Genomic DNA, 25,676 nt, shown 5'->3' on the forward strand with positions numbered 1-25,676 from the left:
TAAAGAAGGAAAAAGTTGATGTAGGAAAAAGATGCACAGATGCAGGGAGGAGGGAGAGGTGGTGGTGGAGCTTGGAGCAGTTGTCTTCTGGTGGCTTCTCTTCTCAGTGAAACAGGAAGCCAGGCTAGTACCTGGGAGTGGGGGTAGGAGAGAAGTATCAGTGGTTTTAGGAGAAAAGGCTTGAAACAGTGTTCTGGGAGGAAGGAAGCCTGGATATTCTATGGAAACATAGCATGATTGCTGGGCTGCATTAAGAGTTCACTTGAGGTTAATTTAAAGTGTAATTACTCAGCATGTCTCCATGCTTTCCACCAACCACATTCAATCTCAGGGGTGCAGACCCAGAGTAGGTGGAAAGTTGGATTTTAACTGGGTTGAGTTTTGCTACATAAATACAAATAAATGGCAGAGGGACATGGGAGTTTTGTGTGGATTCTTGGGAGAAATTATGATGGCGATTGATCATGGATTAATGGGTAAGAAGAGAAGTAAAGATAGAGTCAGTGTTTGGTGAACGGCAGTGAAAACAACAGTAGTATTGTTGGCTGAAGGGTCCCAGTGGCAGTCAAAGGATTGCTGGAGTTCTTGTAGTATTAAAAGAAATGAGCTGGCTTTCAGAGAGTGGGATATGGAGGTTATGGAGATGTGGTGGTGACAGATAATGGCAAGAGCTCAGGATATGACCACAAGCATAAGGAGGAGGGAGAGAGTATTGGTGGAGAGTAGGTCAAGAGACTGAGAGACAAGGGGTTTGAATCATTTCTGTGGGTGTTGAAATCACCAAGAATGTACATATTTAACCACCTCTTATACCAGACCCCTTGAAGCGTTCTCCTTCCCAATCTCTTATTCCATTCCTTGGTTTCATTGTGAACCTGAGAAGCATACCATTCCTGAGCTTCACCTGTTCCCAGAGCCTCCTTCCTCCCTCAATCTCACTTGTCCTGAAGGTCACCCCACCACTAAGCTTACACCCTAGCACGTGCCATATTCCATGTCCCAAACTACCATGCCTTCCCTACCATGCTGAACATTTAACTGAGCACTTACTACTATGTACCAGGTGCTACGCCTGGTGCTGGTGACATAAAGGTGAATCAAACAGACCAAGGTCTGCTCTGCTTCCATTTTGGTTGGAGAAGAGAAACAATAAACTAGCAAACACAGAGAATACTTAAGAAGGTAGTTGGTAGATGTACAGTAGAGGAAAACAAAGCTGGGAATGGGGACAGGGGGAGCCAGGTCATCCTGTTTCTAACCCCTGCCTAGAGCCTCCCAGTCTGTGGACTGCTCACCCCAGGCCAGCTCATGGTGATAATGTGTAGCTTCATCCATGCTCCCAGAGTCTGCCCATTCCAACCCCAGCAGTGACCTTCACCTCTTTCTTGGGCTTGACCCCCAGATCAGCCCCCAATGACATCCATGATTCTCATCTATTCCTCAACCCTCACCTGAGCTTTATCATTGTGCTTCATCTATTCCCTAAGTTTCATGTCCAGAGTCTTGCTTCTTCCGTAAACCTCCCCCAGCCCTGACCATCTTTCCTACACAGAGCTTCTTCCCATTCCATCCCTCAGCTCCACCTCCGTCCTGGATCCAGACCCCATCTGGTCCTAGTTTATTCCTGAGCCCCAATATCTCCTCCCTCGCTCCTATTCTAGCTTCTGCCTTCCCAACTGGTATTGGACTGACTGTCAGCAATCAGCTCAAGTGCTGAGAAGCCCCCTTCATATGGTCCAGCAAGTTCTTGTGGAGACAGGGTCTGAGGGTTCAGAGTCCTGGAAGTTTAAGGACAGCCAAGGAACTTCCTAAGATTGGAGACTAGTCTTTCTCTAAAGAGTAAGGAAAAGTTCCCTCAGTGACTTAAAGGTTCCTGGAAACTCTGCCCTGGCAGTGAAATTTTTCTGCCTTTCTCTAGGCAGTCATCATCCCTTTAGCCACCTTCCCTGATGGGAGGGTAGAGGAACCTCTACCCTCAAAGATAATGTCTCCTTCTCAAAGATTATGCTGCACAAGGACTGGGGAACCAAAGATGGGTCTGAGTGGCCATCAACTAGCCCATCACAACCACACATCCCTTCTGTCCCAACACACACACACACACACACACACACACACACACACACACTACTCCAGGAAAAGATACTTAAATAGATAAGGGACCTCAACCTTGGTGCATTTCATTTTCCCTACTGCCACCTCCTGGATACTGTAGACACTGTAGCTATGACCATAACCCCCTGCAGGTGCATTCCTTTCCTATGCCAGGCCTCTCTGGATACCATTATCCATAAAATATACTTGAGTGCTCCAAACTGAGGTCTAAATACATACCTTGACCATGGCTCTTATGTTTGGGGGTGGGGAACCAGAATCATGCCAGTTTTCAGAAAGGGACTGAGCCTCCCAGAGTGACTGCCTGACTGGAATGTTCACCAAGCGGGCAGAGGTGCCACTGACCACCAGTCTCTGTTCTTTGGGAGCAGACACTTAAGCGAGAGGACACTGATGAAAGATATGAGACATGAGAGGTCAGATTATGGAGTTTATGAAGCACTCACTATGCATAGGTATGTTCTAGAGGGTGGGGTCATAGCAGTGAACCAAGTCAATGGAAGGTCTTGTATGCATGGACGTTCCAGTGAGGGAAGACAAACAACACATTAATAAATAAGCACAATATAGATAATGTTCCATAAAAGCTAAGATGTCATCAATTGCATGATCTAGCAATTAAGCCATGCTTCCAATTAAGCCATGATACAACACTTCCTTACCATCTAAAATTTTAATTTTGTACTTATTAAAAGAACTATTTTGGGGGCACCTGGGTGGCTCAGTTGGTTAAGCATCAGACTTCAGCTCAGGTCATGATCTTGTTCATGAGTCTGAGCCCCGCATCTGGCTCTCTGTCCCCCTCTCTCTGCCCCTCCTCTGCTTGCACTGTCTCTTTCTCAAAAGTAAATAAACATTTTTTAAAAAAGAACTCTTTTAGACTTTATCATACATTGAGCTTTATCATAGATGTCTCTGGTGCTTGCATAAAAAGGAAAACTAAAGCAAAATAAATTGGTTAAAGTAAACTTGCTGCCATTCAGAGGCCAGCCCTCCTGAATCATTTTTGACCAAGAGTTTTGGATGGCAGTATTGTCCTCTGTACCATTAGGAGTGTTGGGGAGGAGTCCTTTCTTTAAAGAATGTATTTTTTTAAGCCTGCAGGCCCTAAGTCATCCTTTGCAATTCCCAGGGGCTAGTCCACTTTGGACTCCTGCTTAGGAAATGTAACTGATCACATTTGATTTACCACGTCAGGCACCACTCTCCACCCTGTGCCATAGCAACTGGTTCCTAGAATTGAAAGAAGTGAGTCCCTATTGTCTCAGGGATTTCTTCTCAAACACTGACATGTACTGTTCAAGTTTTTATGTTGACACTTTTGATTGGTGCTTGGCTGGCAGCATTGTAAATGACGGTCATCTTGATTTCAAAAGCTGAAATGTAAGTGAAATGTAAAAAAAATGTTCCTCTTGGCATGTCGGATTGTGGTAAAGCCTATGGAGAAAAACAAAGCAGGAAGGGGGGATGGGAATGGCTAGGGGGTGAAGGTAATTGCAATTTTCAATTGGCTGGTTGAGGAAGAACTCACTGATTAGTAAGATTTGAGCAGCATTTAAAATACAGAGAGCTGTACAGATAGCAGAGTATTCTGGAAACAAGAACAGCAAATGCAAAGGCCCCGAGGCAGGAGTGTGTTTCACATCTCTGAGGAGCAAGGAGCACCAGGGAAGAGCTCAACCATGGCATTTTGGCAATATTGCACATCTCCACACAGGCAAGGTAGGCAAAGTTCAACTGCAGCCTGACTCAAGTCTTGGTGGAAGGCCCCATGATCCTCCCAGGAGCATTGAAAGATGGGTGGTTTTGTGAGGCTGCAAGACCCTTCCTCATCTTTCTGTCTGGTGCAAGGCTGCCATGAGGGAGTTTCTCATCCACTTCCCTGGTTCCAGTGAGGGATGAGAGTTTCCAGTGTGCCCTTTCTCCACCTTTGGGGACAGCGCCAACTAAACCAGTGCCTTGCTGAAGTATGGAATTGGCTTCTAAGTGCCAGAGCACATGCCTCATGTATCGCCTGTCAACTAATCATTGTGAAACTTGGGACATGAGGAAGGGAGATCAGTGTGGAGGAGTGGCAGAAGAGATTAGAAGAGAAGATCACTCTCCCTCTGCTCATCCCTCCTACAGTTACTTCTTAGTCCTGGGGTGCTTTCCTTCAGAGCACCTGCCACTCACTGCCATTTTTCTGATTCATTCATGTTTCCTTGCAGCCTGCCTGCCTCCCCTACATGATTGTAGTCCAGACTCCTTCCTCCTTTTCTAATCTCCTTTCCACACAGCCCAGGAATTATACTTTTTTCAATTCTGATCATAAAATATGCTCTCATTGTGGCAATTTTAGAAATCCCACTAGCCAGTAAAATCATTATTAAAATTTGTATATATTGCCTTCCTGTTTTTCACTCCACAAATCCAATTTTACATCATTTAGTTCATACGATGTAAAGACGTTTTTTATTTCCTTTTTAAAATCTAATTATGAAAGCCATAGCATGCACATTATTATAATATTACAGCAAAACATACTTACATAAGATAGAAAGTTAAAATCACCCCTAATCCCGCCACCTGGTGAGAATCACTTCAGTATTTGGAATCTATCTCTCTGATGTTTTCTTCCACATATGTATTTTCTTTCACACACACAAAAAGGAATTGTGAGTTCTTTTCCCCTAACAAGATCTCGTGATCTTATGGGTAGCTCTCCCTGTCACTGAAACACAGAGTAGGACTGAACCAATATGTCCTTATTTCTGACTTCTCTCCTGCTTCCTACTCCTATGGCTCTCTTTTCCACTGTAAGTACACACATCTTTGGCATTTGACCATTTTCTCCCTTTGTTGTTTCATGCTTGAAAAGGCTTTTTCCACCCCCAAAATTATTCATTTTTCATTATTTCATTTTCATTATTCATTTTTCAGCATAAACTCCATATATAACCACTGAATTTCTCTTGTAAATCAGGGGTGATATGGATTACAGACAGATTCTACCCAGCCTCTACTTTCACTATGTCCTCATGTGAGACTTTCTTAAAAGTATACTTATGGGTCCCTAGCAATGAAACTCCTTTTCTGTGAATTATCTATGCTCTTACTCCTCTGCTGCAAACTTAGTGTTTTTCTTATTGATTCACATATGTTCTTTGCACATTAGGTACACTGATTTATAGCACATATTTACACTCTTGCTTGCCCCTTCCTGTTGCTTATCTTTTTGGCATACAGACATTTATTATTTTAATGTAGATAAATCTATTATTTTGCTTTTCCTTTGCATTTCCTTCTTTTTTTTTTATTTTTTTTATTTTTTATTTTTTAATATATGAAATTTACTGTCAAATTGGTTTCCATACAACACCCAGTGCTCATCCCAAAAGGTGCCCTCCTCAATACCCATCACCCACCTTGCCCTCCCTCCCACCCCCCATCATTTCCTTCTATCTTTTTTAAACATAGAAAGCCCCATCCACACACAGATCTGAAAGATACCTCATACATTTTATCTCTTTTTTTATGGCTTTGCAGTTAGAGAAAAACGTAAATCCAGAAGCCTAGAAGGGGTGGGAGCTCATAGAGTGAGGTGGGGTTATAGCACTCATGTCTCCCAAGCCTTTGCTGTGGATGTTTCCTTTCCTTGTAATGTCCACCCTCCTCGCCATCTTCTCTAAATGATGACATCCATTTGGAGGTGAGACCCAGTAGAAGCTTGTGTGGACATTGCACTTCCAGCTCAGAATGATCTCTCCATCATTTTTACCTCTACCTAACAAACCACTACTTACTTCCTTTAGAGTACGTCTTCCATTTCCACCCTATTCCCCGGACTTTGGAGAGAGTGGGAAATCAGTCTGTGCCCCACTTTGCAATATAGTTCAGAGGTGAGGGCAGAACCTAAATTATTATTTATTCAATATGGGTAGGTCTATTTACTTATTTATTCAACAAAATAGTATATGAGTAGAAGTTGAGGTGATTTGCATTGTTATGAGAGTTTATAACAAGAGAGGGGATTTTAGTTGAAACAGTGTGCTAAGATTAGAATAAGAAACAAAAGTCATAGATATTGGAAATTACACATTGCAAAAATGTATCATTATTGGTAAATTCTATAGTTGCCTGCTTAGAAAGCAAAAGTGTTATGTACTGTGTGAGATGATGGTGGGACCCTTAGGGGCAGAGAGAAGTAGATGGATTCCAGATCAATTTTGGAGGTAGACCAAACAAGATACGTATATTGGGTGGATGTGCAGCATTTGGAAAATGGAAGTAGTTCAGAGTGACCCTGAGTCCATTGGTTGGTTCGAGTGCCACAAACTGGGGCTGCCATAACAAAATGCCATACAATGGGGTGGGGCTTCAACAACACATATCTATTTCTCACAGTCCTGCAGGCTATCATTCCAAGATCAGTGTGCTTCAAATGTGGTTCTTGGTGAGGGCCCTCTTCTTGACTTGCACATGGCTGCCTTTTCACTGTGTCCTCGCATGGCCATTCCTCTGTGTGCACACAGTAAGAGAGGAATCTCTGGTGTTCTTCTTCTTATAATTACACCAGTCCTATTGGACTAGATTCCCCACCCTTCTGACTTCATTTAACCTTAATTATTTCCCTAAAAGCCATCTCCTCAAATACAGTCACATTGGGGTTTAGACTTCCAACACATGAATTTGGGGGGATGTAATTCATTCAACAGCAGTGGCTCATGCAAGAGAAATGTATTGCCTCATAGTTCTGGAAGCTAGAAGTACGAGATCAAGATGTTGGCATGATTGGTTTCTTCTGAGGCTGTGAGAGAGAATGTGTTCCCCACAGCTAGCTTCTGGTGATTTGATGAAAACTTTTGGCCTTACTTGAAGTATAGAAGTATCCCCCCAATCTCTACCTTTATGTCCACATGGGACTATCCTTGTGTGAACACCTGTGTCCAAATGTCCCCTTTTCATAAGGATAGCAGTTTTATTGTGTTAGGGACCTTCCCCACTCCCGTATGACCTTATCTGGATTAATAACATCTTCAATGACCCTATTTCCAAATAAGGTCACATTGTGAAATACCGGGTGGTTAGGGTTTCACCATATGAATGTTTGGGGGACTCAATTCAATCCATACACTAGATTTATGGCTTAAAGACTTAGGTGAATGAGGGTCCTATTTACTGAAAGAAGGAAGACTATGGGGCAGGCTTGTAGGATCTCAAAGGTTTTGTTTGGGGCATATTAAACTGGAAATGACAATTCGGTATCTAAGTTTTGAGATAAGAATTAGGAAGTTGCTTATATGGGTCTCATTCAGTAAAGGAAGGTAGAGTGTTTTGTGTGTGTGTGTGTGTGTGTGTGTGTGTGTGACTTAAACCTATGGGACTGGATGTGATCACCTAGGGCATGGAAGGAGGTAGAGAAAAACTTAAAATCAAAGTTCTGTGCCTTCTAGTATTTAGAAGTCAGGCAGAAGAACCAGCAAAGGAGAGTGAGAAGGAACAACCAGTGAAGTAAGAGATGCGGGCAACAGAAGAGAGGTATCATACCATCTTAGAGAAGGGCATGTTAACAGAAAAAAGGGGTTGTCCAGTGGGTCAATACTGCTGACAGCCAAAGTAACAACAGTGGGGCATAGAAGTGCAGAGCTAATTTGACAACATGGAGTTCATAGGCAAACATGGTAAGAGCTATTTCAATGGTAGGGGCTGAAGCTGGATCTGAGCATGTTGATAATACACTGGGGGAGAGGGGAAGTGGAGATAGTACCTATAGACAAGTGCTTGGAAAGGGAGCAGAGAAATGTGGTACTTGCTGGGGAGGGATGTGGAAGTTAAGGGGTGAGTTTTGTTCAAGACAGGAAATATTACAGCATGGTGATGGTCAAGTAAAGAGGGGTAATCTGATGATGCAGAGACAGGGTCACATGGGAAGGGATGGCATTCAGAATGCAGAGAAGGCATCACCCTTATAAAGCAGAAAGGCTACTTCCATCATTTTATCTTGAGGAAAAGAGTGAAGTGGGAAGACCTGAGGACTTTGAGAGAGCAAGTCACCTTTCTGAGAATCGGATTGGCAAACACAAAACATGGACGTCCTTCTGAGCATTGAAGTGTGCTTGGATGCAGCTGGAGACTGTACATCTATAGTACTGCACAATCTGCCAGCTTGTGTAATTCTGTCTAGAGACACAGAGAAGCTTAAGTGCAGACACACAGAAGACAAATAGTAGGGTTCATGCAAAGTTGGAGATTTGTCAGCGATTGTGACAAAGGAAAGAAAGGATAGGAATGACTACATGATGGACCATGGGTTTGAAGGCACTTGGACAGTAGAGAAGTGAGAGATACAAGGTTGCTAAGGGCTGGACCGAAGTCTTGAGAATAGAGTTTTGCTGGGCATAGGGTCTGGTCCTGAAGTAGGTGTTCAGGAAATGTTAGTGGATTTGGTCACAAGGGAGGCCACTGGAGAGCTGCAATACTGCAACTATACGCCAGGGGGCAAGAGACGACAAGAAATGAGTCCAACCAAGGCCCGCCTCAAGTTTGGGGGCCTGTGGCCAGAACTCCAGTGACCCTTCTGCCTGCTCTAAGCTTCCCTCATGCATGGGCGTGAATGGTGCTGCCTACCAACCTGGAGCCTACTGTTGGTACCACCAGGTAGCTGCTGGTGGGGTGTGTAGGGCAGGAACAGAAGAAACCAAGAGCTCCAAGACACAGATAAGGGAAACATCCTTCATTCATATAAGTCCTGTACTCCTGGCCCATGTCTGGGCTCTGTCCAATGGCCCAGGCTTGAGAAACCACAGGAACAGACTCTGAATGTTCTTGGGCACCATAAGGTATGGGAAGCTGACACCAAGAAGCCCAGCCTATGTGCTCCCCTAAAGAGCCATCAAACCTTCTTCTTGAGGCTGGTACCATGGTATGTAGCCTCATAGGCTGGTCCCAATCTAGAGGACCCCTAGAGCTAAGTGTCCAGAACCTGAAAATGTGTTTGTGACCAAGCAGGAGCCTGGAAAAGCTCTGCTGGAAAGGAGACAGCCCATTGCACAACAGATCTTCCCTGATACCTATATGAGACCATGTAGACCATCTAGCCATCTGTTTATTCATCACTATCTCATTCATTCACACCTTCCCTGCCCATACTGTGTGTCAGTGGAGGAAACAGACAATTATGTCCAAGAGGATATACTGGGGAAAGAGAGAAGTCAAGACCAATGTCTGACTAGTAATTTGAGTGGCTGAGAAGATAAAGGTGTAAGTTCCCTGAGAGATTGTTTTTGGTTGTGTTGACTTGAAGTGTCTAGAGGACACTCATGGGGAGATGTCTAGTGTGCAGTGGGATTTACAGGACTAGAGGCCAGCAGGGAGAGCAGGGATAGGCTATTGATGTTTTGGAGTTCGTTTCCCAGGTGGGGGCCAGGGGGCTGAAGGGGAAAGTGCAGTCATCAAAAGAGAAAGTGAGTCTGAAAGGTTGAAGGGTGGCTTGGAGTGGACACTGTCCTGGGAATGCTTGTAAGCTGAGCAGAAAGGACCAAGAAAGAGGACCCAGTTGAACCAAGAGGAGAGGGGGTGTGAATGCAGCAAGTATCTGCAATATGTTGATCCTCTCAGGGACCAGGTACCCCTCTGTGTCTTCATTAGCACTGAGAACCAGCATGGGAGCCAGACTGGCAGGGGGCAGATTGACATGTGTTTGCTCATTCATTCATTCTTTCCTTCATCCATGAGGGTTCTTATGTCTAGCCCCCACTCTGGAACAGGTCTCTTATCTTTGCCCTCATGTTCCAGAGAGTCAGCACAGGCACAGGAAGGTCAAGTGATCTGCCCAAAGTTTCAGAGCATGTGAGTGGATAGAAGGTATACATCTAAGATAAAAGTTCAATGTCTTGCTTTCCTCAGCACCATATACTATATGGAAACTGGGGAGCCTTGTCCGTAGGCAGCTGAGGGGAAGAGAATACAGGAACAGCACTAAACTAGGTGGCCCCACCTCCTTCCCAGGTCACTTGCTGTCCACAATACCCCTCTAAACATGCAGTCTGCCCTTCCTAGAAGATCACTTGCTCCAAGGTTCTGGGTGTAAATTCTCCCTTAACCTGGTTCCCAGCTGAAGTCACACCCCACTTCAGCTGAACTTCTAGCCCCTCTCCCACCTACCTTCCCCACAAGCTGGTGGGCTAAAGCTGTAAATAGATTACACAAACACTTGAACACATGATTATAAATACTGCAATTTGTCTGTCCTGTCTGTTGACCTTTGCCTCCATGCCTTTGACATGTTTTGATTCTGCAGGGTTGTGGGTTTTGTTTCATCTACAAGGTGACCACGTGGTTAATTACCCTTTGACCTTCAGGGTCAAGGCCTCCATCTAGGCAGGAAACATGCATGGCTCTGGAAGTTTTGGGCCTCTTGGCATTCAGTTGTCACTGCCAATTCCCCTTGCTCCCCGCCCACCCCCCACCCCCATCTCCCTGCAGTGTTCCTGCCTTTTGTGTGCCACAGAGCCATTTGCAGGGGTTCACTGGAGCCGCTACCAGGGACACCTGCCACCTCAACTTCTACCCAGTTTTTTCATCTACTAAGCACCAGCCTCCCTCCAGTCCAATAGGAAAGTGGCAACTCAGGGGTCAGGACACTACCTCCTCTAAAGGGCACTCCAGCATGTTCTGCACATCCTCATCTCTGAGTCTCTCCCTGAGGAAGGGCTACAAGTTGATTGGCTAACATTGAGAAGCTTATGAGCATATATACCTGCACTAAATAGGTGAATGGAGGAGGAAGGCTCTTTTGGGGCCTATGGCTAGGGGAATGGGTTACATTTTGGCTGCTGGGAAGTTGCCCAACAAGGTTTGAGGGCCTCACCAGCTTGACTTCCCACTTGATGCTCCTGCCTCAAGTAGCTGGGATTTTTAGGAAAAATTTTCCAGGTTAACTGCTAGGGACTTAAGTCACCAAGATGTTCACTGGAACACAGGGAAGGCTCAGTCTATAAGGCATGATATTCTAGGGGCCAACAACACCTGCTCTGATCTCTGCCTGCTGTAACTCAGTCTAGAAGGGGCAATGCCACAGGTGCAGTGGGAGCTGAACAAAGACAAATGCTCCAAGTGAGACACAGGCAGGGGTCGAAGGGGACATGGAATAGACAAGGGCTTCCTGGCTAAGCTCTGAATCATGAGCAAGGGTTGGAAATGCAGAGATGGGAGGGAAGGACACGCCAGGTATATGGAATAGTGTCAAATCCATGAGGGTAGAAAGACCAGGGCTTGTGTCAAACATGATGGTTCAGTGAGGCTGGGGGCAGAGTATGTGAAGCAATAAAGGACACAAAGCTGTGGAAAAAGAGTGAAGCCAGACTACACCAGGCTGAGAACTTGGATTTTGTTTCATAAGCAATGGAGAACCATTCAACATTGTTTTGCTTACCCATGAAAACAACACATCTCAATTATTTAATATCCCCTATGAAACATGTAACTGGATCTAGTATAAAGCAGAGGGCTTTCATTATAGTTTTGGTAGCCCATTTTGAGAGCTGGGAATGGGATCTGGTGTGCTGTCTCCTGAGACTGCAAATTCTGGTCTCTGGTGGGAGAAGCTGCAGTTCTAAGGTCCCATGCCTACCTTACCCTCCTCCCCTCTGCACACTCTTTCTCCCTCACCCTTTTCTTCCCAGTGATTTTGGCAGATATGTACAACATTTGCACACAAGAATGTTCTTTCACTCTCATTCACTACCTTCACCATCATTGTCATCAGAATACTTGGAACACTGGAGATGCTACAGAGGGCATCAGACAGTACTGTGCTATTCATGTGAATGGTCTACTTTCTTCATCAAAAGCATTCAGGAACAGGAACATTTATAAATTTTTGATGCCACAGAAAACACATGAATATTGACCTGTTAATTCTGTATGTGGATTATTCTATTATGTCTGGACTGAGTCTGCTCAGTGAGGAGGCTATTGTGCCCACCTGGGAATGAACTGATGCGGGGGTCATGGCAGCTGTGTCTGGAAGCTCTGCCATGTGTGGCAGCTGGGGTGCTTCAGCTGTGTTCTTCCAGTGTCTCCTGGCCCACTAACCCACAGACAAATGCAACTCCTATGCTTTCCCACACAAGGGAAGCAAATGTGGCTTCATGCTGGAAAGGTAAACAAATCCACACTGAGCCACCATCAAGTCTTGTAGGGTCATGGTATGGTAACAGTAGTCTCAGCCAGGGGCCACCTTCCTGTCACCATTGCTGAAAGCTGCCTGCTTTGAATCTTGGGACTGTTGATGGCTGTGTTGTGAGAATGACAGCCAGGGCCTACAGCTCCTGGATCTACTGTTCAGGCAACTGGGGTGAGGGAGGAGGCCACAGCTATCCCAGCAGAGGTACACATCAAGGCCAGGAAATTCTGAGAACATGCAGCCCTTGTATCCCAGCCAGTGAGTACAGTATGGGCCACTGTGCTCAGGGTCCAAGGCTGAATGCTGCTGCCTCTTGGAAGCCACCCAGGCTGGAGAGCCAGGCAGCTGAGGCTGGGTATCCTGACAGCAAGGCCTGCTTTGCCTTTGGATTCTTCCTTCTAACCTTTCAGTGGGACATGCCTGCCCTTGGGCGGCTGGAGAAACAGCTCATCTCCCCTTGCTCTCTTTCCCACACCCAAGAAGAGCCTGGGAGAGAAGACAAGGTGGCTCATATGCATCATGTGGGGCCGGAGGGAAGGGGATGGAGCAGTTCCAGGTGTGGCATCCATTGGAAGATTTCTCTGGTGAAACTTTGTGCTGTGGGCTGCAAAGTCCCCAGAGCCTCCTGGAGCAGTTTAGTTTAGCACAGACCATGAAGATGACCATAGCTATTTCCAGTTTGAGTCATGGCCTTAGAAGCTTGTGCTATGACCACTCTATTTGACCCAAGCCTTAGCTAAATTTCTGTCCTGCCCTTGGCAAGGCTGGTACAGTCCCCACCCCTTAGTTCATGACACAGAGTGCATGTAATACTCACTTGTTTCTGATTCCATTGTTGCTAAAGGAATACTAGTCACTCCTTGCCCTTGTGCTGTCCTGCCCTCTTCTGCCCTGGCCAGCCCTGCCCCCTCCAAAGCCTGAGAGCGGACAGCTTTTTCCCTGGCTACAATCATCAGGAGACCATCTGGATCTGGGGAAATTAGCTCTCATGCCTGGGAAAATATGCCAAAAGATAAGTACCAGCCGACTCCAGTTAAAGCCAAGTCCAGGAGAAGCAGGAGTGCCTTGGAGCAGACACTGGGCCTGAAACTGCTGGAGAGGTGTAGAGAACTCACTCATCATGGTTTGACTTCAGTAATACACAGAACAAAATGACAACTGGACAATCCTGCATGTGAGCACTGGTTCTGGGAATTTGACCCCTGTAGCACTCTAAAATGTCGTGTCCTTGCAGTTATTCCTGTGGGGATCTCCAGGAAAGAGTGGACCCAGGCAACCTGCCCCTCTGACCCTCTGGCAACCTAGTCCTGGGGCTGAACCAGGAGCTAAGCAGTTGATTGAGGCACAGCCTTAGATGACCACAAACCTTCCCTGTTCAGAGTTCTTGTCCGAAATCCAGGGGGGTTTACTGAAGCCTGAATAAATTGGGCTGGGTCAGACAAATCCTGGCCTAGGCATACTCTAAACACTAAATTCAAACAATAACCCCAAACAAATGCCTCCAGCCTCCTTCACTTCTACAGTGCCTTTCCCAAAGCCTCTTCCAGCTTTGTAATTCCATTTATCCTTATCTGCTCTGAGAACTAGGAAGGAAAAGCATCATCTCTTCCTCTAGATGGAGAAACTAAGGCACAGAGAGTTTAAGTGACTGTCCCAAGCAGAACAGGGCCTCAGTTGCATCTCATGGGAGTGCACCATTTAGGGCCTGCCTGACCATGTAAACAGAGAAACGGGGCAGGACCAAACTTTCTTCCTGTTGGAAACTACAGGTCCAGCTATGGGAACTACTGCTACTGCACAGTAGGCACCAAGCTTCTCCCATGGTTAGAATGCTACCAGCTGACTGAGTAGCTTGAAGGAGGCTACGGAGGAGCCAAATGCCACCCCCCACCCACACATGCTCTACAAGGCAGCTCTTGACCTCTGAGCCCGGGCCAATCTGCACACCAGGAGAGCAGTGCCTCTTGCTCCCTTGCAATCTCTCCTCACTCTAACAAGCATGGCCTGGTTTGTACATGTACAGTCCTTCCTGTACTGTGTGACAGGATGGGGAGGGTGGCTCCCTGACCAAGAGAAGCAACTGTCAATGGAGGAGGCAGACAACAGAGTACCTGCCAACACCCCAGAGTGCCAGTCACTTCTAACTCTGCCTATCTAAAGTCAAACAGGATATCAAGAATGCCACTGAGCTCGGTTTCTGTCTTTGCTGGGCAGCCCAAGAGAACTGGTTCTTGGAAACGTTCTGCATTTGCTGAACACAATGGGCTAAGGAGTGACTGACAAGTGAGTGAGCCTTCAGCTGCTTCTTCCCAATGGCTACAAAAGGATATGCCAAAAAGCAAACAGCCCCCATGTCTTGGTCAGCTTAGGCTGCCATAACAAAATACTACAGATGGGGGGCTTCAACAACAGATCTCTATTTTTCACCATTCTGAAGGCTGAAAGTCCAAAATGAAGGTTCCAGCAAGATAGGTTTGTTTTTGTTTTGTTTTTTTTTTTAATGTTTGTTTATTTTTGAGAGCGGGCAGGGGAGGGTAGAGGGAGAGGGAGACAGAGAATCTGAAACAGGGTCCAGGCTCCAAGCTGTCAGCACAGAGCCTAATGTGGGGCTTGAATTCATAAACTGCGAGATCATGACCTGAGCTGAAGTCAGACACCCAACTGACTGAGCCACCCAAGCACCCCAGGAAGGTATTTTATTCTGATACCTCTTCTCTTCACTTATAGGTAGCCACCATCTTGCTCTGTACTGATATGACCTCTTCCTTATGCACACAAGGTGAGAGAGGGAGCAAGCTCTCTGTGTCTCTTCTTCTTTTCTTTTAATTTTTTATTTAAATTTACATCCAAATTAGTTAGCATATAGTGCAACAATGATTTCAGTAGATTCCTTAGTGCCCCTTACCCATTTAGCCCATCCCCCCCCCCACACCCCTCCTGTAACCCTCAGTTTGTTCTCCATATTTATGAGTCTCTTCTGTTTTGTCCCCCCTCCCTGTTTTTATATTATTTTTGTTTCCCTTCCCTTATGTTCATCTGTTTTGTCTCTTAAAGTCTTCATATGAGTGAAGTCATATGCTTTTTGTCTTTCTCTAATGTCACTTAGCATAATGCCCTCCAGTTCCATCCATGTAGTTGCAAATGGCAAGATTTCATTCTTTTTGATCGCCAAGTAATACTCCATTGTATATATATATACCACATCTTCTTTATCCATGCATCCATCCATGGACATTTGTGCTCTTCCCATACTTTGGCTATTGTTGATAGTGCTGCTATAAACATGGGGGTGCGTGTGTCCTTTCGAAACAGCACACCTGTATCCCTTGGATAAATGCCTAGTAGTGTGATTGCTGGGTCGTAGGGTAGTTCTATTTTTAGTTTTTTGAGGAACCTCCATGCTGTTTTCCAGAGTGGCTGCACCAGCTTGCATTGCCACCAACAATGCAAAAGAGATCCTCTTTCTCCACATCCTTGCCAACATCTGTTGTTGCCTGAGTTGTCAATGTTAGCCATTCTGACAGGTGTGAGGTGGTATCTCATTGTGGTTTTGATTTGTATTTCCCTGATGAGTGAAGTTGAGCATTTTTTCATGTGTCGGTTGGCCATCTGGATGTGTTCTTTGGAGAAGTGTCTATTCATGTCTTTTGCCCATTTCTTCACTGGATTATTTGTTTTTTGGGTGTTGAGTTTGAGAAGTTTTTTATAGATTTTGGATACTAACCCTTTATCTGATACATCATTTGCAAATATCTTCTCCCATTCTGTCGGTTGCCTTTTAGTTTTGCTGATTGTTTCCTTCTTACAAAGGCATTACTACCATTATGGGGGTCCCAATCTTATGACCTCATCTGAACCTAAGTGCCTCCCAAGGGCACCACCTTCAAATACTATCACTTTGGGAGAGGGTAGGGGGTTAATATATGAATTTGAGGGGGATACATTCAGTCCATACCACCCTGGTAGAGATCAGGTTTCCTATGGATGTGAGGCCTCATGTGCCCCCTTTAACTTGTCACTGAAGACTGAGGTTTCCTTTGCCTTATTCCAGCAATGACTCATTATCTTAAGACAGATATTAAAGGCTCAGGATGACTTCTGATAAGGTTATCCAAGTGCTCCCTCCCCTCTCCTCTCATCTTCTGTGCAGACAGCTGGGAACATGCTCTCCTTGGTGTTTGGCCAGTGAACAAATCACTTTTCCTCCAAGGTGTCATCTCTGGAAGAAAAGCTATAGTCAAGAGAGAAGGAACATGCATGCAGAGCATCCAGAGGTGAAGCAGAGCATGGGCTACATGCAATGGGTAACCTCTACGCCCACTGTTTTCGGCCTGGTGGGCCTGTGGATGCCCTTGGCATCAATGAAAGAGCCATCAGCCTTGGCAAATGTGGCAGGGAGCTGAAGCATACATGAGGGACCCAACTCTAAGAAATGAGCCTGGTACCAGGATCCTGGTACCAATTAAGTCAGTACCATTTTTAGGTTCCAAAAATTAGTCATAAGTTCACAGAGTTGCAACAAAAGACAATTTTTATTAAGCATTGGAACTGTGATTATTTCAGTACAAAGCGCCTGTGTTAATCTGATTGCAGCTTCCCACAGTTGGAATGCCATTCCCTTGGGTTTCCCAAACATGACTGTGGAGGAGATGCAGGGCCTGGTCATCAAGGCCAAGGCTTTGGCTTGTGGCTTAAGACAGAACAGCTTCTTACTAGATTGCACACCATGCTGGAAAATGTTTCTTGGCAGAAAAAAGATATTCTAACTTGCAGCCTCTGCAACATGCCTGCCCATGGTAGAATAGGTGTGTGCAAGGTCAAGCAGGGTAGGTGAGGACAGTGGTCTCCTGCTGTGGCCTGGCTACTGTCACATATTAGCACACTGGGGATCACAGGCCGCCGCTGAAACACAACTTCCAAGAAACAGGTTGTGCTCAACAATCCCAAACAGAACTTATCAAGAAAGAAAAGAAAGTACCCACCCCATTCTTCAACCCCTACTCCAGGGGCTTCTGTAAGCTTTGGAGTTCCCCTGGCCATGCAGGCCTCATTGGTCTGTCTGTCCCTCTTCTCTCAAGGTTCAGTATGAAAATCCCACTGGTGTTCATACAAGCTGGACTATTCTGCAGACATGAAATAGTTGATTTGGCCTGGTGTTAATTCATCATGGTCCTGGAAAGCCTCTGAATCTGGAGATCCCTGGCTTCCTACTTCAGTAGCTGGCACCTGCTAAGAAAAAGGGGGACAAGGTGAGAAGCTCCCTTTAGTTCAAGTCAGCAAGCTACTGAGAAATATCTCTTTGGAACACACGCCTACAAGGTGCTGCTAGAAAGTGCAGCTGGGGAAAACGGGGTTCCTCTCCACTTTCATGTTTCAACAGCATCTTGCCTGAAAGACCAGCAAAAGTAGCACTGGACTCTCCCAAAGTTGTCTTAATGCCTAAGGCTACTGAGTTATGTGTCTGGCCCTCCCTAGCCCAGCTTCTCTGCCAGTCATGGCTAGCTGAAGGCTTGGAAGGTCTCTTCCTGCCCCTACCCTTGGACCTTGCTATTACACTGCTCAGACTAAGTAACTTCATTGCTAAGCCTCACTTACCAGTGAGGTACTTGGCCCACTTGAACAATGTGATGGTAAAGGTAACAACAACCCACTCTAAGTTGTATAGTGGGGACGAGGGGCAGACACAAACGTGGTATTACAAAGAGTAGGCTGGGGGAGCCTTTTCTGTTTAAGGAGGAAGGATCCCTTGGGTTGGGTTTTGAGGGTGATGTAAGATTTCAAGAAGTACAACTAAAGGGGTGGAAGAGAATACAGAAGAACAGACAGAGCAGGGCTGGGCTATGGGAAGAAAGATTGATATGCTTGGGGACTTGGGGACAGGGAGTGCCCAGAGGACAGTGGAAATGAGTCAAGGCAGGGTGTGGGGAGCCCCTGAAGTCTTGTGGACAAGGAAGCTCCCACATGGTCCTGCCCTTGGCCATTCCACTGCATTCTCCCAACAACCTCCCAGGGGTCCTCCCTTCTCCACTTCCCTGAGATACCTGTTCAGCTTTGTCTCAGCTCTGCTTCTAAGGACCCATCCAGATGACAGTGCCTCAAAAGCAGACATGATGAAGGGTTTAACCAGAGTCTGGCTTGGTAACTCAACTACAGGGTCCACTGAGCATCTGGTCTCTTTGCATGAGAAGTCCCTCTCATGGATCAACTTTTCTGAGGACTGGCAGTCCAGTTGGTCCAGGTGTGTATGTGAAAATAATCACACTTTAGCCATTTAAAATAACCAAACTCCCTCATCCTGCCTTGGTCTACTGTTTTTTTTCCTTTTCTTGTTCTTGATAGTTTTAAAAATCAGAGGTTAGACTCCATCAAGGTTTCTAAATCCAGAATCAAAACACCTTTATAAGTGCTTTTAGTCATATTGAGAATTTATGGTCCCAAGGGGCTTGCTGGGAGTGTACCTGGGAGCAAAATCCAATATGTGACTGCCATCTGGACCAGCTGCTAACACTGCCCTGGAAACATGACTATTACAGACAGTGCCCAAAGTGGGGTCTGTCCTGCCAAATATGGAGCACCCTGTGGATGAATACCAAGCACATTCCATAGAAGGACCCTTGTTTATTTTCAGTACAAGGAAACATACTCATACTAGGCTCTGGACTTTGTACGAGGGAACTAAAGATCCACAAGTTCAGAAAGGGGCCTGGCCTCTGGCAATGATTTCAGCATAAGGCATGACTCACTTTGCCCAGGTAACATATGTTTAAGAAGTTTCCATGTGAGATTGCATTTAATATACATGAGGACAGCGCACTTTTTCATGGAACCCTGAAGAGAATCTTTTTACTCAGCAGTGCCTGCCACCACCATGTGAGTAACCACCCTCAAATTTACTGAGCTTTGAAGCCTGGATTTCACACAGATAGCATACTCCTGTTGTGTGTGCCTTTTGGGGAAAAGACCCAGCCTCCATACAAAACCCCTGACCTGGGCTGGGGAGGAGAGGAGAAAGGAATGGTATACCTGGGCCCAGGTGGCTTGGTCCTGCATAGTGGCCTGCTCACTGGAAGGATAAGTATTCACTTGGAAGTAAATGTGATACTGTGGATCTGGTGGCTGTTGCCAAAGTTGAATGTAATCCTGTGAGGTCTCCAGGGTGACTCAGTTTGAGTCAGAATTTATGGGAGACTCAGAAAAGCTGGTAGAGGAACCTGTCTCAGAGCCGGAACTATACAGCAGTGGCAGCAGATTGATGGGGGACCCCTGCTGGTCCTCAGGAAGAAAACTGAAAGAAACGTGTTACAGTGACGTGGATCAGGGAACAATGATGACCCAGGAGCCATTGCCTTGCTCATCAGTAGGTGCTTATGGCACATTTCGTTTTGGTGGCTAAATCAGGATTCACTGGTTTGCACTCTCACTTTGCCTGAGTAAGATTCCATTTGCCACATTAAAGTGAATGTAAAGATTGAGATTAATTAGTCTTTTGTCTCAAGTAGTTTTATTTGTTTTACTTGGACACTCCTGGCTCTGCCACATGCCTTAATGCAAGTTACTTTACCCACCCAAAGTCAGTGCCTTGTCCTTTGTCACTGAAGGAGCTGGTAGCTGAATGGGGGTGCCAGGCCAGTTCCTCATTGCAAGTCCAGCGCTCTCTCCAAAACACTATGTCTGGGGCTCTTGGGATAAATAGGGACTTCCGAATCTGTACTTTCCACAACTTCCTCAAGTGGATTCTGATCAGGCCAGTGCAAAACATGGCACTAACCCACCTACCCCACGTATCAGGGTCACTGATCCTACAGGAAGGCCCAGAAGGAAATCTGGAGCTCTGGGAGGCCCACACAGAGAACTGGCATTCATTCAAAAATATTTATTGGGCATCAAGCATGTGCTATATACAACCCCTTCATTGCTGAGCAGAGTCTTCTCTTTCTGGAATTTGGGGCCACAGACTATCACTGAACAAAAAATGTGTTCATGTCCTCATACTGTCTCCAGGGCTTAGTCCTTCTGTGATGTTAGCTCTTTGGAATTCATTGGCCATCAAGCAAATGTTTCACGCCCACTTCTCTCCCACAGATTGTCAATTCATGGAGACCACTTCATCTGATCTGTTGTGATCACCAGATCCCAGTGAAGTGGGAGAAGAAAGCTGAGAGCCAGAAGTTATTCAGATATGGGCACTCAAGACTTCCCTATAGATACCCTGTGCCATGAGTCTGGGCTTGGGTGGATGAAGCCAAGAGATTTCGAGATTTGCATGCTAATTCCCTAGCTTGGGGGTGTACTCATCTAGGCCTTCTATTTTCATGGAGACTTCTCTGTTCCATCAATGCATGCTTGGCCACACACTGTGAACACAGAGGTAGGGAACCAGTGGCCACAGAGCAAGATGGGTGGGAGCATGCTGCTTTTGATGAGGGCACTTTTGGTGTCCTGTGGACAAGTCACTCATGGTTTTAGTCATGGCGTCCAGTCACGAGGGGAAAGCAGGGATCTTAGCCACTGCCACTGTCCCATGCACTTCTTCCCTCTGTCATCTTCGAGGCCCCGAAGGTTTTCATCTTGACAGTAGTCAGGGGGATGTTGTCCAGCCATTAACTGGACAGGAACAACGACGGGCTGGTTCTGCATAAATGTAACAAGGTCATCACAGAGGGACACAGCCATGCCAGCCTGGTTTAGCAGGCGTATTTGCAGCATCTGGTTTCCCACAGGATCTGCTGCTACAGGTATTGTTACTGCCCCTGCACATGTTGCATCCAAAGGAAAGAGATGACAGTACCTCAGTGTCTGCAAGAGCCCCCCAGAGATTGCTGGAATGCTCCCCCTCTGTTCTCCTGAAGCAGAAGATGACTGGCCCTGCATCTCTGGGCTTGGTCTGGGTAACTATCTTACTTGTTTGCTAAGGCACTAGTTGCAGTCATGCTCTTGGCTAAATAAGCTACAATTCAGAACATATGTACATGTATGTGTGGATGTGTGTCCAGGTCTAGTTAGTCAAGATTTTTTTTTTTATCTCAGGTAAATGAACTGCAACCGAGTAGGCACTACACCCTCAGGAGAACCAGGTGAGCCCCAATTTTCATGAAAATCAAATCTCTTTTCAGCTACGTAGTTAAAACAGCCTTTCCCTACCTGGTTGGAGGCATCGCAAGGCTCCTCAAGCTCCTCAGGGAATTTGAAATAGCGGGAAGATGAACCACAGGAAAGGCTGATGTCCTTGAAATCTGGGAAGGGCCCCTCCATTTGCTCAGTGCGCGGTTTCTTGGGCACTGGCTCCAAAGACTGGGGCTCAGGACAGTGAAGGTGGTGTGAGGTGGTTGGCTGCATCTGTAAGGACACAGTATCACAAAGGTATTATTCAGGAGCCACACCTTTCCTCAGGGCATGGAGCCACAGTGCCTTCAGGCAGGCTCACAGGAAGCCCTGGTTGTATATAAGGCCGTCTGCCATTGCCAGAGCCCAGCTGGGCCCATCTCAGCCACTGCAGCCAAGAGACAAAGAGCAAAGCCAGATGTCACTGCTGAATACCACTCCAAATGTCCCATGCCATCCTGGAGCAGCTGCTGTCACTACTAGCAGGCCCTACTAACTCCTTGAAAACTACCAAGGTCCCTTTCTCCTCTCCCTTCTGCCTCTTACTTACATGGAACTGGCCTCTGATCTGAAAGCCGGAATCCTCTGTTCTCCGAAGCTGCTCCTTCATCATTTCCAGTGCGTCTTGTAGGCTTCTGATCTCAGCCTGCAGCATCCGAGTCTTTTCTTCCAGCTGCTCCCTAAACTTCCTCATCAGCCCCAGTTCCCGTTTGTTGATGTACAATGCAATTGACGGTAGTGGTTCTAATAGCTGTGGGGAGGAATTGCTTGTGGTTCATAGATAGGGACACCAGGTTCTCCAAATCCTACCATATTGCTTTATTTCCAAGTTTTTAAAGACTGAGAATGTGAATGATGTCACTCCACTCCCAATTTCATTCGTTACTAGAAAGTCTGAAGAAATGGTTACAGAATCCAGGATTTCTAGATCAGAAATGGATCATGGGAATCATTTAGTCAGATTTTTTGCCTCAAAACATAAAGCTATGGAATTGGCCCCAAAGTGTGAAGCCACCTGCCCAAAGTCCTTAGTGGAAGACTCAGAATGCAGTGAGTCATATCACAGATGAGGCATGTGGGAAACATCTATCAGATGCCCCTGTTGGCAATGTGGTAAGAGGAATGGTCAACTTGCACTTCCTTTGTTCCAGGTGCTCTTATAAGCACTACAAAGAAATCCACAGATCTGACCTTCACAATGTCCTCTAAAGTAAGTGCTGTCCATACAGTTATAGTAGAGGTAACAGGGGCCTGAAACAGACCAGAGGAAGGACACATACAAATGAAGGGACATATTTGAGAGAATTTAATAAAGTAGACATGGCTTCTCAACTAGCTAGCTAAGGGGGCAGGAAAGAGGTGGGGTTCTTGGAAAAAAGCTATCTGTGAAAGCTATCGTTCGCCTGATCTGGGCTAGATATTGTGTGTATAAACAAGATGAGAGAGCCACAGTGTCAGTATTAATGACGAGAAAGTACATACGCATGCGACTACTAGAAAACAAAAACAAAAGTCTCTTCTGTGGCCTTCTATTCTATACTGTGGCCTTAAACCCCTTTATGGCTAATGGAAGCACACAGCTGAATTATTAAAGAGAGACAGAGGAAAATACATGCAAGTTGTTTTTCTCACTTGGAATAAAAAATCATATATTTTAAGCCATTGAAAATTGTCCAATTGTCCTTCTTTTGTTATATAGTATATAGATCTTCATATAAGAAATCAGGCATTCAGTACACCTGGGTGGTTCAGTCAGCTAAGCATCCAACTTTGACTCAGGTCATGATCTCATGGTTTGTGGGTTCTAGCCCCATGTTGGGCTCTGTGCTGACAGCTCAGAGCCTGGAGCCTGCTTCAGATTCTGTGTCTCCCTCTCTCTCACCACCCACCCCCCACCCCCCGCCACACATGCTCTAATTCTCTTTCAAAATAAATATTAAAAAAAAGAAAGCAGGCTTTCAATAAACAAATGAAATGAAATGAAATGAAATGAAATGAAATGAAATAAATAAAATAAAATAAAATAAAATAAAATAAAATAAAATAAAAAGTCTAAACTCAAGACTGGAAGCGACAAACCTTATAGGTTATCATATCCACACTCCCATTCTCCAAGCAAGAATCTTTGCTGTCTTTGGTAGATGAGCTACCAAGCCTGTCTCAAACTTTTCTGTGGAAGGTGAGGAAGCTCACCACCTGGGGAGGTAACCTAACTCATCTAAGAAAGGCTTTCTTGAGAGGAATGGAAAGTTGCCAGTCCTGAGCTGCTAGCTCTCCACCCTAGTTTGATCCACTGGAGACTTGTCTTCCACTTCAGGAACATGATGGCTATGCAGCTACTTGGATCAGGCTGTCCTGTCCCTTCCCAGCCTCCCTTCTCCAATGCCTTCCACTGTGACTACCTCCCACTACTGACAATATGACATTTTTCAGCCTTCCTCCATCCTGTCTCCATCTTCTGGCTACATTCCAGCCTGTCAATCCATGGCACCCCAAAATAAGCCCAATAAGCCCATGTACCACATGCAGAACTTTATTATGCACACTCATTGCTGGTTATTTTGACTATTTTAAACAAATATTATATTGAAAGTTTAGTTATAAATTCATTCAAAGCAGAAGAGAAACGTCAACAGTGGAAGGGGAACCACAGCATTTTGGCATAATAAAGACATAAATAAGGACAAAATGGATTTATACAGAAATTTTCTTTTAAATTGTTCAAAAATTTTTCATAGCAGTCCAAAAATCCCTGCAAGGCAAGCAGACCATTTCAAGATGGAGAAACTGACATGCAGGGATGTGCCAAAGTCACTGCACACTGTCTTCTATCCCTCAGTTCTTCTCATTACAATAGGGAGTGACTCATCTTAGGCTTCATAATTAATGCACACAATTCCATGTAACAAACCATAAACTCATTACCTTGCCTGCCAATCCTGATTTTAATAATCTTGTCTATTATAAAAGATGATTGTCCAAATCTGTCATTACGTACACAAATTTGAGGATAGAAGAGCAACAGAGTAGTTAATCCAAATGTATTGATTTGGCCTCAGACCATACATCAATGTTGACATTTGAAGGTTGGCTACATCTAACATTCTGAAAGGCATGCTTCTAGCCTAAAAAAAATTCCATTGGAGAAACCTAGCTTGTGGTGGGGAGGTGCTGCTATGGTAAGCAGGAAAGTCATCTTTCTTGGAGATGGTTAGCATTCCCTCACAGGTGATAAGGAACAGTGCTTTAAAGTACTGCCTTTCCCAAGGGAATTAAATTCAAAAGTGAACTATTGGGACCTCATCAAGATAAAAAGCTTCTGTACAGCAAAGGAAACAATCAATAAAACTAAAAGGCAACCGATGGAATGGGAAAAGATATTTGCAAATGACACATCGGATAAAAGGCTAGTATCTAAAATCTATAAAGAACTCACCAAACTCCACACCTGAAAAACAAATAATCCAGTGAAGAAATGGGTAAAAGACATGAATAGAAACTTTTCCAAAGAAGACATCCGGATGGCCAACAGACACATGAAAAGATGCTCAACGTCACTCCTCATCAGGGAAATACAAATCAAAACCACACTCAGATACCATTTCATGTCAGTCAGAGTGGCTAAAATGAACAAATCAGGAGACTATAGATGCTGGTGAGGATGTGGAGAGATGGGAACCCTCTTGCACTGCTGGTAGGAATGCAAAATGATGCAGCCACTCTGGAAAACAGTGTGGAGGTTCCTCAAAAAATGAAAAATAGAACTACCCTATGACCCAGCAATAGCACTGCTAGAAATCTACCCAGAAGATACAGGAGTGCTGATGCATAGGGCACATGTACCCCAATGCTTATAGCAGCACTTTCAACAATAGCCAAATTATGGAAAGAGCCCAAATGTCCATCGATGGATGAATGGATAAAGAAGATGTGGTTTATATATACAATGGAATACTACTTGGCAATGAGAAAGAATGAAATCTGGCCATTTGCAGCAATGTGGATGGAACTGGAGGGTATTATGCTAAGTGAAATAAGCCAGGCAGAGTAAGACAGATACCATATGTTTTCACTCATATGTGGATCTTGAGAAACATAACAGAAGACCAGGGGGGAGAGGAAGCGGGGAATAAAAGTTACAGAGAGGAAGGGAGGCAAACCATAAAAGACTCTTAAGGACTGAGAACAAACTAAGGGTAGATGGGGGTGGGGGATAGGGGAAAGTGGGTTATGGGCAGGGAGGAGGGCATTTGTTGGGATGAGCAATGGGTGTTGTATGAAAACCAATTTG

At 45.3% G+C, this 25,676-nt stretch overlaps 1 protein-coding gene across 4 annotated transcripts in view; it reads right to left on the reverse strand.

Annotated features, from left to right (window-relative positions):
- Nucleotides 1-16,786: 16,786 nt before the first annotated feature.
- PASD1 (PAS domain containing repressor 1) overlaps nt 16,787-25,676 on the reverse strand; it is a 119,912-nt gene continuing 111,022 nt past the window's right edge. For 2 of the 4 annotated variants that reach the window (XM_081793917.1, XM_081793918.1), the window contains 3 exons: nt 21,936-22,136; nt 21,425-21,619; nt 16,787-17,512 (listed from right to left, as the gene is read on the reverse strand). In XM_081793917.1, coding sequence (XP_081650043.1) covers nt 17,402-17,512; nt 21,425-21,619; nt 21,936-22,136 — 507 coding nt within the window. In that variant the 3' untranslated portion in view covers nt 16,787-17,401. The remainder of the gene's footprint in view (nt 17,513-21,424; nt 21,620-21,935; nt 22,137-25,676) is intronic. The other 2 variants (XM_081793920.1, XM_081793919.1) reach the window with 2 other exon arrangements.

This window comes from Panthera onca, chromosome X, assembly GCF_046562875.1.
Source record: "Panthera onca isolate mPanOnc1 chromosome X, mPanOnc1 haplotype 2, whole genome shotgun sequence".
NCBI lineage: Eukaryota > Metazoa > Chordata > Mammalia > Carnivora > Felidae > Panthera > Panthera onca.